The sequence below is a fragment of the Amblyraja radiata genome, chromosome 45 (assembly GCF_010909765.2).
Source record: "Amblyraja radiata isolate CabotCenter1 chromosome 45, sAmbRad1.1.pri, whole genome shotgun sequence".
NCBI classification, from domain to species: domain Eukaryota; kingdom Metazoa; phylum Chordata; class Chondrichthyes; order Rajiformes; family Rajidae; genus Amblyraja; species Amblyraja radiata.
Window position 1 is genome coordinate 10,466,705 of NC_046000.1, and position 14,095 is coordinate 10,480,799.

Consider the following 14,095-nt stretch of genomic DNA (forward strand, 5'->3'; position numbering starts at 1 on the left):
ATCATCACAAACCTAGGGGTTAAATTGGACCCTGACCTTAAATTTGACAGTCAGATCAAGGCTGTTGTTAAATCAAGCTTTTTCCATTTGAGGCAGCTGGCCAAAATAAAGCCAATTCTGTCAAGGCAGCACTTTGAGACGGTAATCCACGCCTTTGTTACCACTCGGCTGGATTACTGCAATGCACTGTATGTGGGGGTTGATTTATTGTTGTATTTCATATGTGATTTATGCGCCTTATGTGAGCTGTTATGTTATGTTCTGTTATGTTGTCTGTTTATGATGTCTTGTTTTTTCTTCTGTACAGCACTTTGGTCAACATTGGTTGTCTTAAAGTGCTTAACAAATAAAATTGGATTGGATTGGATTGGGACTACAATTACCGTCATGCCTTGCAGTGAGGGCGGCCGCGCAGGCGCGTTGCGGGTGTTTACGGTCGGGCCGCCGCCGTCGGGCCGCGCAGGCGCGTGGCCGCCGTCACCCGGCCGCCGGCAGTTGGCCGGCGTCTGGCTGCTGCGCAGGCGCGGGGCGGCGGTCGGCTGCCGGCGGTGCGTTGTGCGCAGGCGCGGGGCCGTGTCCGGCGGTGCCGGCGGTGCGTTGTGCGCAGGCGCGGGGCCGGCTGTCGGTGAAGTGACGGTGAGGGCTCCAGATGACGGCGGCGGCGGCGGCGGGGAGTCGGTCTGTGTCTGTGTCTGTGTCTGTGTCTGTGTCTCAACCCGGGACAGTCGCGCCTCCAGCTCCAGCTCCAGCTCCAGCCGCCAGCGGCCGCGGTAAGCCCCGTCTACAGCCGTTTACAGGCAACTCAGCACAAAGTTTGGGCTTTAAAACATCGCGTCAGGACCGGCTTTAAAAAGCCAGAGGAGAGGCGCCAGTGGCCAGTGGTCAAGGTCCCAGTGGTGTGGGTCCCAGTGGTCAAGGTCCCAGTGGTCAAGGTCCCAGTGGTCAAGGTCCCAGTGGCCAGTGGTCAAGGTCCCAGTGGTCAAGGTCCCAGTGGCCAGTGGTGTGGGGGCCGGGGTCAAGGTCCCAGTGGCCAGTGGTCGGGGTCAAGGGGCCAGTGGTCAAGGTCCCAGTGGCCAGTGGTGTGGGGGCCGGGGTCAAGGTCCCAGTGGCCAGTGGTCAAGGTCCCAGTGGCCAGTGGTGTGGGTCCCAGTGGTCAAGGTCCCAGTGGCCAGTGGTGTGGGTCCCAGTGGCCAGTGGTCAAGGTCCCAGTGGCCAGTGGTGTGGGTCCCAGTGGCCAGTGGTGTGGGGGCCGGGGTCAAGGTCCCAGTGGCCAGTGGTCAAGGTCCCAGTGGCCAGTGGCCAAGGTCCCAGTGGCCGGGGTCAAGGTCCCAGTGGCCGGGGTCAAGGTCCCAGTGGCCGGGGTCAAGGTCCCAGTGGCCGGGGTCAAGGTCCCAGTGGCCGGGGTCAAGGTGCCAGTGGCTAGTGGTGTGGGGGCCGGGGTCAAGGTGCCAGTGGATTAATGATGCCACTGGCTAGAGGGTGAAGGTGCCAGTGATTTGGTCAATGTGAGGGTGCCAGTGATTTGGTCAATGTGAGGGTAACAGTGATATGGCCCGGGGTGAGGGTGCCAGTGATTTGGCCAATGTGAGGGTGCCAGTTTGGTCAATGTTTGGCCAGGGTGAGGGTAACAGTGATTTGGCCAGGGTGAGGGTACCAGTGATTTGGTCAATGTGAGGGTGCCAGTGATTTGTTCAGGTTGAGGGTGCCAGTGATTTGGTCAATGTGAGGGTAACAGTGATATGGCCCGGGGTGAGGGTGCCAGTGATTTGGCCAATGTGAGGGTGCCAGTTTGGTCAATGTTTGGCCAGGGTGAGGGTAACAGTGATTTGGCCAGGGTGAGGGTACCAGTGATTTGGTCAATGTGAGGGTGCCAGTGATTTGTTCAGGTTGAGGGTGCCAGTGATTTGGTCAATGTGAGGGTAACAGTGATATGGCCCGGGGTGAGGGTGCCAGTGATTTGGCCAATGTGAGGGTGCCAGTTTGGTCAATGTTTGGCCAGGGTGAGGGTAACAGTGATTTGGCCAGGGTGAGGGTACCAGTGATTTGGTCAATGTGAGGGTGCCAGTGATTTGTTCAGGGTGAGGGTGCCAGTGATTTGGTCAGGTTGAGGGTGCCAGTGATTTGGTCAGGGTGAGGGTGCCAGTGATTTGGCCAGGGTGAGAGTGCCAGTGGTTTGGCCAGGGTGAGCGTGCCAGTGATTTGGCCAGGGTGAGCGTACACGTGATTTGGCCAGGGTGGGCGTACCAGTGATTTGGCCAATGTGAAGGTGCCAGTGGTTTGGCCAGGGTGAGAGTGCCAGTGGTTTGGCCAGGGTGAGCGTGCCAGTGATTTGGCCAGGGTGAGGGTGCCAGTGATTTGGCCAGGGTGAGGGTGCCAGTGATTTGGCCAGGGTGAGGGTGCCAGTGATTTGGTCAGGGTGAGGGTGCCAGTGATTTGGTCAGGGTGAGGGTGCCAGTGATTTGGTCAGGGTGAGGGTGCCAGTGATTTGGCCAGGGTGAGGGTGCCAGTGGTTTGGCCAGGGTGAGGGTGCCAGTGGTTTGGCCAGGGTGAGGGTGCAGTGATATGGCCCAGGGTGAGGGTTCCAGTGATTTGGCCAGGGTGAGAGTGCCAGTGGTTTGGCCAGGGTGAGCGTGCCAGTGATTTGGCCAGGGTGAGCGTACACGTGATTTGGTCAGGGTGGGCGTGCCAGTGATTTGGCCAATGTGAAGGTGCCAGTGGTTTAGCCAGGGTGAGCGTGCCAGTGGTTTGACCAGGGTGAGTATTCCAGTGATTTGTCTAGGATGAGGGTGCCAGTGATATGGCCCGGGGTGTGGGTGCCAGTGATTTGGCCAGGGTGAGAGTGCCAGTGGTTTGGCCAGGGTGAGCGTGCCAGTGATTTGGCCAGGGCGAGGGTGCCAGTGATTTGGTCAAGGTGAGGGTGCCAGTGATTTGGTCAAGGTGAGGGTGCCAGTGATTTGGCTGGGGTGAGCGTGCCAGTGATGTGGCCAGATTGAGGGTGCCAGTGCCCGGGCTGAGGGTGCCAGTGGTCAGGGTGAGGGTGCCAGTGATTTGGTGAGGGTGCCAGTGGGTGGAGTGAGGGTGTCAGGGGTGAGGATGCCAGGGGCTTGGGAGTGAGCTGAACTGAGCCAGTCTGCCAGTGACCTGGGCGCGGGTGCTAAACTGTGCCAGTGTCCGGGCGCGAGGGTGCCAAACTGCACAGGTGACTGGGGCAAGGGTGCCAGTGGCTTGGCGAAGATGCCAGTGGCTAGTGAGAGTGTGCTGAACTGAGGCAAAGTGGCTGGGGCGAGGATGCCAGTGGCTGTGGCGAGGGTGCTGAACTGCCAGTGCACCACACACTAGCCTGCAGACTCTGCTTCTCTTCCCCATCCCTAACTTCAAGATGGGGCCTCTTAGATGACAGGAGTCCAGGGTCATTTGCAGCTCGTTGGTGCTTCAGGCTTTGCAACCCGAAATGTCACCTATTCCTTCGCTCCATAGATGCTGCCTCACCCGCTGCGTTTCTCCAGCATTTTTGTCTACCTTTGTTTTTCAAATTATTTTTTTAATGTCCAGTTACATTTTTAGAAACATAGAAAATAGGTGCAGGAGGAGGCCATTCGGCCCTTCGAGCCAGCACCGCCATTCATTGTGATCATGGTTGATCGTCCCCCATCAATAACCCGTGCCTGCCTTCACCCCATATCCCTTGACTCCACTAGCCCCTAGAGCTCTATCTAACTCTCTCTTAAATCCATCCAGTGACTTGGCCTCCACTGCCCTCTGTGGCAGGGAATTCCACAAATTCACAACTCTCTGGGTGAAAACGTTTTTTCTCACCTCAGTCTTAAATGACCTCCCCTTTATTCTAAGACTGTGTGTCCCCTGGTTCTGGACTCGCCCAACATTGGGAACATTTTTCCTGCATCTAGCTTGACCAGTCCTTTAATAATTTTATATCTTTCTATAAGATTCTTCCCCCTCATCCTTCTAAACTCCAGTGAATACAAGCCTGGTCTTTTCAATCTTTCCATATATGACAGTCTTTTATGTACTTCTCCAGCAATGTAAATGTGGGGGGGGGGGGGGGCAGGCAACCATTTCTATTCCTTGTGTATAAAAGTACAAGGCGTTGTACAAAATGCCCTTGAGAGAGCAATATTTCAGGGCAGTTATTACTCAAGGCAATAAAACAACATTTGTCGTTCCCCAGTTTCTTGTTTTATAGCTGCTTGTTAATAAGGGTTATTGGCCCCTGAACACTCACTTCTAAAAATGTGCATCCCACACTTGCTCGAGCAGAGTAGCCATGCACAATAGTTACCGAATCCGACCTTTCTGTCCTGGGCCACCTCCATGGCCAGAGTGAGGCCTACCATAAATCGGAGGAGCAGCACCTCAAATTTAGCTTGGACTTCTGCAATTTCAGGTAGTCCCTGCTTTCTTCCTCTTTCCCCTCCTCTTCCCAGCTCTCCCACAACCCACTGTCTCCGCCTCTTCCTTTCTTCTTCCCGACCCCCCTCCCTCACATCAGTCTGAAGAAGGGTCTCGGTGAAGTGGAAAAGATTTAATAGGAATCTGAGCCCAGCGGTATGAACATTGACTTCTCTAACTTCAAGTAACCCTTGCTTTCCCTCTCTCTCTATCCCCTTCCCAGTTCTCGCACCAGTCTTACTGTCTCCGACTACATTCTATCTCTGTCCCGCCCCCCCCCTCACATCAGTCTGAAGAAGGATCTCGACCCGAAACGTCGCCAATTTCCTTCGCTCCATAGATGCTGCCTCACCCGCTGAGTTTCTCCAGCATTTTTGTCTACCTTCGATTTTCCAGCATCTGCAGTTCCTTCTTAAACATGTACAATAGTTAAATGTGTCTGGTGCTTCATGTAAGTATTGCTTACAGTACTGAATGATATCTGAGCTGAACGGATTTTTTTTTTCCTCCACTCTCTATCTCTAATCTTTTGGACTTGCAGAACTCCATCATAATTGGTCCCCTGTATTCAAAACTACGTCCGAGTCAGCCCTACAACAAGGGAGCCATTATCTTTGGCCATTTTCTGGAGCGTACAAATATTAGGTTGCATGAGAAGCTCTCTTATTTTTTTTTTTTAACTTTAACATTACTTGCCATTCTTCTCTCTTCGATGCTTCAGTGGTCCTTTATGGTCACATGTGCACAACCAGAGGGCGGTGAATCTGCAGAATTCATTGCCACAGGCGGCTGCGGAGGCCAAGTCGTTGGGTATTTTTTAAAGCGGAAACTGGCAGCTTCGTGATTAGCGAGGGTACCAAAGGTTACAGGGAGAAGGAAAAATGTTCCCAATGTTGGACGAGTCCAGAACCAGAGGCCGCAGTCTTAGAATAAAGGGGAAGCCATTTAAGGCTGAGATGAGAAAAAACTTTTTCACCCAGAGAGTTGTGAATTTGTGGAATTCCCTGCCACAGAGGGTAGAAATTTCGTTCAGACTGAAAAGTCTGAATGACAATGTAGGATACTTGATACTTGATACTAGCGGAGGCCAAATCACTGGATGGATTTAAGAGAGAGTTATATAGAGCTCTAGGGGCTAGTGGAGTCAAGGTGGAGAAGGCAGGCATGGGGAGAGGGCAGGCACGGGTTATTGATGGGGGATGAACAGCCATGATCACAATGAATGGCGGTGCTGGCTCGAAGGGCCGAATGGCCTCCTCCTGCACTTATTTTCTATGTTTCTAAGGCAGGAGAGAGGCGTTGAGAGTGGAAATTAGATCAGCCAAGAGAGAGCTATTGTAACTCTCCAATCAGGTAGTCCCTGCTTCCTCCCTCTTTCCCCTCCTCTTCCCCGCTCTCCCACAGCCCACTGTCTCCGCCTCTTCCTTTCTTCTTCCCGCCCCCCCCCCTCACCTCCACATCAGTCTGAAGAAGGGTCTCGAACCAAAACGTCACCTATTCCTTCGCTCCATAGATGCTGCCTCACCCGCTGAGTTTCTCCAGCATTTTTGTCTACCTTCGATTTTTCCAGCATCTGCAGTTCCTTCTTAAACAGGCAGGAGAGATAGACCAGCCGTGATTGAATTGTGGTGTAGACTCGATGGGCTGAATGGACTAATTCTGCCCCTATTACTTATGAACGTAAATTCATAGCGCCTGTGTGATTTCCTCTACTCTTCGCTCAATATACTAAAAGTAATTATATCATAACTACTTAAAAAAAAGAAAGTAATTTACTGTGAAAGAAGCTTTTCAGCACATTAAGCCCATCAGGCGATATATATCTTGGCTTCATATGTCAGTAATATTTACACCAAGTCTAACAAAAGATAATGTCCATTACTATAGAATCTAATGACCTGCACTTAACGTTCATCAGTATTGTGATCACTGAATTATCCGGCCATCAATGTCCGTGGGTTCCCAACTCACCAGAAAACATAATAGATCAGCCACGTAAAAACTGCAGATCAGAGGTTGGCCATCCTGCAGCGAGTCATCCCGCTCTTGACTTCCCAAAGTCAGGATCCGCAAGAAATTGCAGCAAATTGTGGACGCAGCCCAGACCATCACGCAAACCGACCTCCCTCCCTTCCATTGACTCCATGTATGCCTCACGCTGCCTCGGCAAGGCCATAGAAACATAGAAAATAGGTGCAGGAGGAGGCCATTCGGCCCTTCGAGCCAGCACCGCCATTCATTGTGATCATGTCCCCTATCAATAACCCGTGCCTGCCTTCTCCCCATATCCCTTGACTCCACTAGCCCCCTAGAGCTCTATCTAACTCGCTCTTAAATCCATCCAGTGACTTGGCCTCCACTGCCCTCTGTGGCAGGGTATTCCATAAATTCACAACTCTCTGGGTGAAAAGTTTTTTCTCACCTCAGTCTTAAATGACCTCCCCTTTATTCTAAGACTGTGGCCCCTGGTTCTGGACTCGCCCAACATTGGGAACATTTTTCCTGCAAAAAGGTACAGAAGTGTGAAAACGCACACTTCTAGATTCAGGGGACAGTTTCTTCCCAGCTGTTATCAGGCAAGAGGGAGTTAGATGTGGCCCTTGTGGCTAAAGGGATCAGGGGGTATGGAGAGAAGGCAGGTACAGGATACTGAGTTGGATGATCAGCCATGATCATATTGAATGGCGGTGCAGGCTCGAAGGGCCGAATGGCCTACTCCTGCACCTATTTTCTATGTTTCTATCCCACCACAACCAGAGAGCGGTGTTGAACTACTATCTACCTCATTGATGACCCTCGGACTATCCTTGCTTGGACTTTGCTGGCTTTACCTTGCACCAAACATTATTCCCTTATCATGTATCTATCTATACACTGTAAAATGATCGATTGTAATCGAGTATTGTCTTTCTGCTGACTGGTTAGCACGCAACAAAAAGCTTTTCACTGTACCTCAGTACACGTGACAATAAACTGAACTGATAAACTGAATTGAACTGATTGTAATGTGCAGGAGTTTGAAAACCAGGAGTCTGATTTTTATCCCTCGGCCTGTCTCAATAATGCACGTGATCTGTTAATTATCCTGTTGGAGGCTTGTTGTTCTCTGGATTCCCTGCCACTTGTGTTAAATTATAAATTACATTCTAAACTCCAAAGGAAATTGAGTTGGCTACATAGTGGACCCTCAAAGTGCTGCCTAGAGCTGTTACATCTGAATGTGTAAGTAAGTACGTTTATTGGCCAAGTATTCACATACAAGGAATTTGCCTTGGTGCTCCGCCCACAAGTAACAACATGACATACAGTGACAGTTACGAATGACTCAGAAAACACTAAACATTAATAATAATAAAACATTAATGATAAAACACCACATGTGAACCAACAAAATACCAGATCAAAGGGAGGCTACAGATTTTTGGCTGTTGAGTAGAGCAACTACTCGTGGATTAAAACTGTTTTTATGTCTGGCTGTGGCAGCTTTGACAGTCCGGAGTTGCCTTCCAGAGGGAAGTGATTCAAAGAGTTTGTGGCCAGGGTGAGAGGGGTCAGAGATGTCTTGCCCGCTCGCTTCCTGGCCCTTGCAGTGTACAGTTCAGCGAAGGAACAACCCTTGGTTTCGACCCGATACGTTGCCTATTTCCTTCGCTCCATAGATGCTGCCTCACCCGCTGAGTTTCTCCAGCATTTTTGTCTACCAGTGCAAACATCCTCTCCAGATCCACTCCATCACTTTTCGGTAAACTTCGAGGACATCGCTGCGAGTAGAATCTAAACTCCAGCGAGTAGAATATGCAACGCTCTTCTGTTCGTGAGCTTGGTGCCTGAATCCTCCTGCCTGCTTGTCTTGGTAGAACCGGCAAGGTTGGGTATCTTGGCCAGTTTTGTTTGTGGAGTCTTTCGCACAGACTTTGCATTGATACAATTCATTGCAAGCACACCCTCTAATTCAATTATTGCACGTCTTCCCCCCCCCCCTCCTCCTCTCCCCTTTCTAATTGGAACATAGTGGGTGGGGAGGAAGATAAGTCATTAGAAGAAAATCACTGCAATCCAGATAACATTCAGAAGCACCTCGTTATCTGAAGAATTCATGTGATCATGTTCATGTCTTTTGTGCAAGTTTACTTTTAGTTTAGAGATACAGCAGGGAAACAGGCCCCATTGACCCATCAAGTCTATGCCAATAAAAGATCCGCTCTTGATGCCAACCACTCTAGTCAGATACAAAAAGCTGGAGTAACTCATCTCTCTCTGCCTGTCCCACTGAGTTACTTCAGCTTTGTGTGTCTATCTCTGGTTTAAGCCAGCATCTGCAATTCCTTCCTACATATCTGTCCACACCAGTTTCATTAGAGATACAGCGCGTTCAGTGTAGAGGGGTATTGACCAAATGGGACTAGCTGATGAGAGTCAAGAGAGTTTTATTGTCATGTGTCCCAGCTAGGACAATGAAATTCTTGCTTGCTGCAGCACAACAGAATATGTAAACATAGGACAGAACAGGAGATAAAAGTTCAGTGTGTCTTTACAGATGGGCATCTTGGAAGTTGAGCTGGACAAAAATGCTGGAGAAACTCAGCGGGTGAGGCAGCATCTATGGAGCGAAGGAAATTTCCTTCGCTCCATAGATGCTGCCTCACCCCACTGAGTTTCTCCAGCATTTTTGTCTCCGTTCAAAAGTGCTTCTTCCCCCTGGGTCTACTGTTGCAGGTTATTGCTGGTGTGAACTTTGGATTTATGATGAAGTGTTTTTTTTGATTTTTTTAAAATTCTTTATTTTATTCTATTTCATTAACAGGCAGCAGAAGGGTGGTCTGGCTGACTGCCGTCTACTGAAGACTCCCTGCTGAATTACACTCATCTGTGATCCACGTGTACGGCAAGCAGTCCCGAGACTCCTGCAGACAAAAACAGCGGAGGAGTATTCACAGCCCTGGCTCGACCCGTTCACCAACACCAGGATGGGACCAGATGACGTACTGTTAACGCTGATGCAGCCCACCAAAGGAACAATTTTACTCTCCTTTTACTGGGGCCAAGGCGGGTGGGAAGGGTAGAAACTTTGCGAAGAAGATCTTTTTTTGTGTTTCTTTTCATTTTCATTGCACTGTCGAAAACCGAGAGTCCCGTTCCTGATGGGGTTTGGTCAAAGCTGAACGCGAGGAAAGGAATCGAGTGGCGTTGTCTCCAGTATCTCTCTGCTGTTCGCACTCAAGCCTTCGGGGGACTCCTGAGCCACTTGCCACGAGGAATTCTCCGAAACAAATCGCGTAAGTGGGACAAGCCCTTAAGTGTTCCAACTGGAACTGAATATTTTGGGGGGGGTTTGCTTGGGTACAATCATTATAAAATTGGTGCAATACATGTGGAAACCATTTTTTCCCCCCCCCCCCCCCCAAAACCCCCCAAAGAATTAATGCCAGCTCCAGATGCAGGTACAGTTTCTTCCCAGCTGTTATCAGCCAACTGAACCATCCCACAAGCAATCAAAGAGCAGTCCTGAACTACTATCACCTTTTCCTAGCTAACCATGATCTAGTCTACATTTTTCCTTGATCTCAATCCCCTTTGATGTCTCGTTTTCACACCTTACACTTCCTTATCTCCGTGTCTCCCTCTCCCCCGACTGTCAGTCTGAAGAAGTTGCCTTGAGCCGAAACGTCACCCATTCCTTCTCCCCAGAGATGCTGCCTGTCCCGCTGGGTTACTCCAGCATTTTGTGTCCATCAGTTTTGTGTCCTTTCTTTTGAAGCCCGCAGTTAATTCTGTCAGTGAGACAGTGTTGCGGGTGACAGTTAAAAAAAAAAGAATGCTCTTACTCTGTGAGTGCCTGACTCTGTTATACAGAGAATGAAACAAGTAAACCAAATCCCACCCTTAATGCCTCAACTTACATTTCCTTGAAGGAGTCGCAGCGTTTTGATCAAATTCTGAACCTTTTCTGCTTTTTGTATCCTCTTTTCCCTTGCAATCCCCACATTTTACCCCCCACGTTTTCAAGTTACGCTATTTAAACAGCAGTCCACCCTCCTTGGCAGCTGAAAGTTGTTCATCATCCCCCCCACCCTATATCAGTCTGAAGACGGGTTTCGGCCCGAAACGTTGCCTATTTCCTTTGCTCCTTAGATGCTGCTGCACCCGCTGAGTTTCTCCAGCACTTTTGTCTACCTTCAAATCTCCAACATCTGCAGTTCCTTCTTAAACACAAGGTTGTTCATTAACCTTGGTTAGAGGTAAGGTGGGGATAGATTATAGTTAGTGCATATCTTCAACAATCTGCTTATTATCTACTGGCCGGCCGATGAATAAATAAAGTCAAAGGTTAAACGCGATTATATTTTCTTTCCTTCCAGCTGAACACTCTGTGGTCAAGGCAGGGCTCGGATTGACGATGGCTCTAGACCTGAAGATGGGAGCCGCTCGGGTGGTTTCTCGGCTGAGCACGGTGAGCCCGGAGCCCCTGCAACCGGCCGTGCCTCCGGCCGTGACGCTGGGCCTCACCATAGTTTACACTGCACTTTATGGACTCCTCTTCCTCCTGGTCTACATCCAGCTGTGGCTGGTGCTGCACTACAAGCACAAGAAGTTCAGCTACCAGACGGTCTTCCTCTTCCTGTGCCTGCTGTGGGCCGCCCTGAGGACCACGCTCTTCTCGTTTTACTTCCGAGACATCGTCAAGGCCAATTCGCTGGACCCGTTCTCTTTCTGGTTGCTGTATTGTTTCCCGGTGTGCCTGCAGTTCTTCACCCTCAGTCTCATGAACATGTACTTTGCTCAGGTGAGTACGATCAGCTCTCTTTAGTTGAGTTTTAGAGATACAGCGCGGAAACAGGCCCTTCGGCCCACCGGGTCCGCGCCGACCGGCGATCCCCGCGCACTAACGCTATCCCACACACACTCGGGACAATTTTTTACATTTACCAAGCCTAGAAACCTGCACGTCTTTGGAGCGTGGGAGGAAACCGATGATCTTGGAGAAAACCCACGCAGGTCACGGTGTGAACGTACAAACTCCGTATAGACAGCACCCGTAGTCGGGATCGAACCCCGACCTCCGGCGCTGCGTTCGCTGTAAGGCTGCAACTCTACCGCTGCGCCGCCGTGGCTATCTCTCATAGATCTTATAGAAACATATTAAATTCCTAAGGGATTGGACAGGCTCGATGCAAGGAAAAATGTTCCCGATGTTGGGGGAGTACAGAACCAGGGGTCACGGTGTAAGAATAAGGGGTAGGCCATTTGGAACGGAGATAAGGAAAAAACCTTTTCACCCAGAGAGTTGTGAATCTGTGGAATTCTCTGCCACAGAAGTCAGTGGAGGCCGATTCACTGGATGTTATTCAAGGGAGAGTTAGATTTAGCTCTTAGGGCTAACGGGATCATGGGATATGAGGGAGAAGGCAGGAACGGGATACTGATTTTGGATGATCACATTGAATGGCGGTGCTGGCTCGAAGGGCCGAATGGCGTACTCCTGCACCTTCTTTCTATGTTTCTCTCTCACAATGACCGCAATGATGTTTTTTCTCTTTGAAATTTGTCTAACCAGGTCAGGTAATTGGTTGTAAATACAGTCTATGCAGGCTGCTGTTGGCAATTGTAATCACACAGTTAAATATATATTGAGTAGAGCCATGAAACAAAGGCCTGGATAGAGTGGATATGGAGAGGGTGCTGAAGAAATTTATCCTCATCTCATTCCTAAAAGAACGACCTTTAATTCTGAGGCTATGACCTCTGGTCCGAGACTCTCCAACTTTGATTCTCAGAGATGTTATGTAAATATAATTCTTTCACTTTGGAGAATATTCGCGCAGTTTAAAGGCAGGCAGCCTGTGAATCGAGGACCTTTCTTCCTCTTTTCAGATGATCAACGGCAGAGTTTAACATCTCTGATCCATTTGTTCTTCCTTTCCACTCGGCCCAGAGGCCACAGCCTCAGAATCAATGGATGTACATTTAGAAAGGAGATGAGGAGGAATTTCTTTGGTGGTGAATCTGTGGAATTCATTGCCACAGGAGGCTGTGGAGACCAAGTCACTGGATGTTTTTAAAGGGGCTGTCCCACTGTACGAGGTAATTCAAGAGTTCTTCCGAGTTTAAAAAAAAAATCAAACTCGTGGTAAGCACGTAGAATGTACGTCGGAGCTCGGGACGTCTCTTAACGGCTCGTAACGCTAAGCGCAGGTACTCAGGGAAACGCGGTAAGCTCGTGAAGATTTTTCAGCATGTTGAAAAATGTCCACGAGAGCCCCAAGTACCTACGAGCGGCCATTACCTTAATTCCCCGAGTTCGAATCAGGGGAAACTCGGGAGAACTCTTGATTTAGCGCGTAGTGGGACAGCCCCTTAAGGCCGAGATTTGATAGATTCTTGATTAGTGCGGGTGTCAGGGGTTACGGGGAGAAGGTTGGAGAATGGGGTTAGGAGGGAGAGATGGATCAGCCACGTTGAATGGCAGAGTAGACTTAATGGGCCGAATGGCCTAATTCTACTCCTACAACTTATGAAAAACGTTTCACATCAACAATTTAAAATCTAATTTTATCCATTCATGGAAAGATTTGACTTTAAATAATTCTTTGCAGGACATCCCAAATTCTTTTAAAAGTGCTTAATTTGCTGTGTAGTCAGAAATACAGTGAAGGAAATGAATTGCCTGTGGACGTCACAGAAGGCAGTGTGGCTAGACATTGTTTTTTTTAATATATATGTGTAATGGGAATATTGCATGCATGGAAAATTTGACTATTACTTCCTCAGCTATTTTAGGAGACAGTTAAAAATCAAAGAAAAAAAGGCAAACAGTGCTGGAGTAACGCAGCGGGTCAGGCAGCATCGCTTGGCCACAGATATGTGATGTTTCGGGTCAGGGCCCTTCTTCTGAAGGAAGGGCCCAGACTCGAAATGTTACCCATTCAGTCTGAAGAGGGGTCCCAACCCAAAACATTACCCACCCATGTTCTCGAGAGATGTTGCCTGACCTGCTGAGTTGTGTAAACCGGCATATGCACTTCCTTGTTTTTTAACAATCAATCATATTGCTGTGGATCTGGCATTTAGGCCAGAATTCCTTCGCTGGGGGGACAATAGTGAACCCTTTTGGGGATATTGTGTTCATTAATGGGGGTGTCACGGTGGCGCAGCGGTAGAGTTGCTGCTTTACAGCACTCGCAGCGCCAGGGACCCGGGTTCAATCCTGGCTGCGGGTGCTTGCCTATACGTTCCCCCTGTGATCTGCGTGGAGTTCCTCTGGGATATTCGGTTTCCTCCCACACTCCTAAAGACGGTAAAGGTTTCTGTGGTTAACTGGCTTGGTATAAATGTAAAAACTGTCCCTAGAGTGGGATAGTACTAATGAGCGGGGATCGCTGGTCGGTGAGGACTTGGTGAGCCGAAGAACCTGTTTCCGCACTGTATCTCTAAACTAAACAATACAGATTATAATTGCCAGATTTTTTTAATTGTTTAATTAATGAAGTTAAATCAGCCACCTGCTGTGAGAACTCTGGATCAGTTATTCACACCTCTGAGCTGCTAGCTGTGTAACTTAACACAATACGTGTAAGAAGGAACTGCAGATGCTGGTTTCAGCTGAAGATAGACACAAAAAGCTGGAGTAACTCAGCGGGACAGGCAGCATCTCTGGAGAAATGGAATAGGTGACGTTTCGGGTCCA

General features: G+C 49.4%; 1 protein-coding gene across 2 annotated transcripts in view; it reads left to right on the forward strand.

Moving 5' to 3' along the window:
• Positions 1-721: 721 nt before the first annotated feature.
• gpr137 (G protein-coupled receptor 137) overlaps positions 722-14,095 on the forward strand; it is a 31,639-nt gene continuing 18,265 nt past the window's right edge. Inside the window, exons 1-4 of one of the 2 annotated variants that reach the window (XM_033015235.1) lie at positions 722-770; positions 9,215-9,686; positions 10,070-10,074; positions 10,771-11,194. In XM_033015235.1, coding sequence (XP_032871126.1) covers positions 10,808-11,194 — 387 coding nt within the window. In that variant the 5' untranslated portion in view covers positions 722-770; positions 9,215-9,686; positions 10,070-10,074; positions 10,771-10,807. Of the gene's footprint in view, positions 771-9,214; positions 9,687-10,069; positions 10,075-10,769; positions 11,195-14,095 lie in introns of both variants that reach the window. The other variant, XM_033015234.1, reaches the window with a different exon arrangement.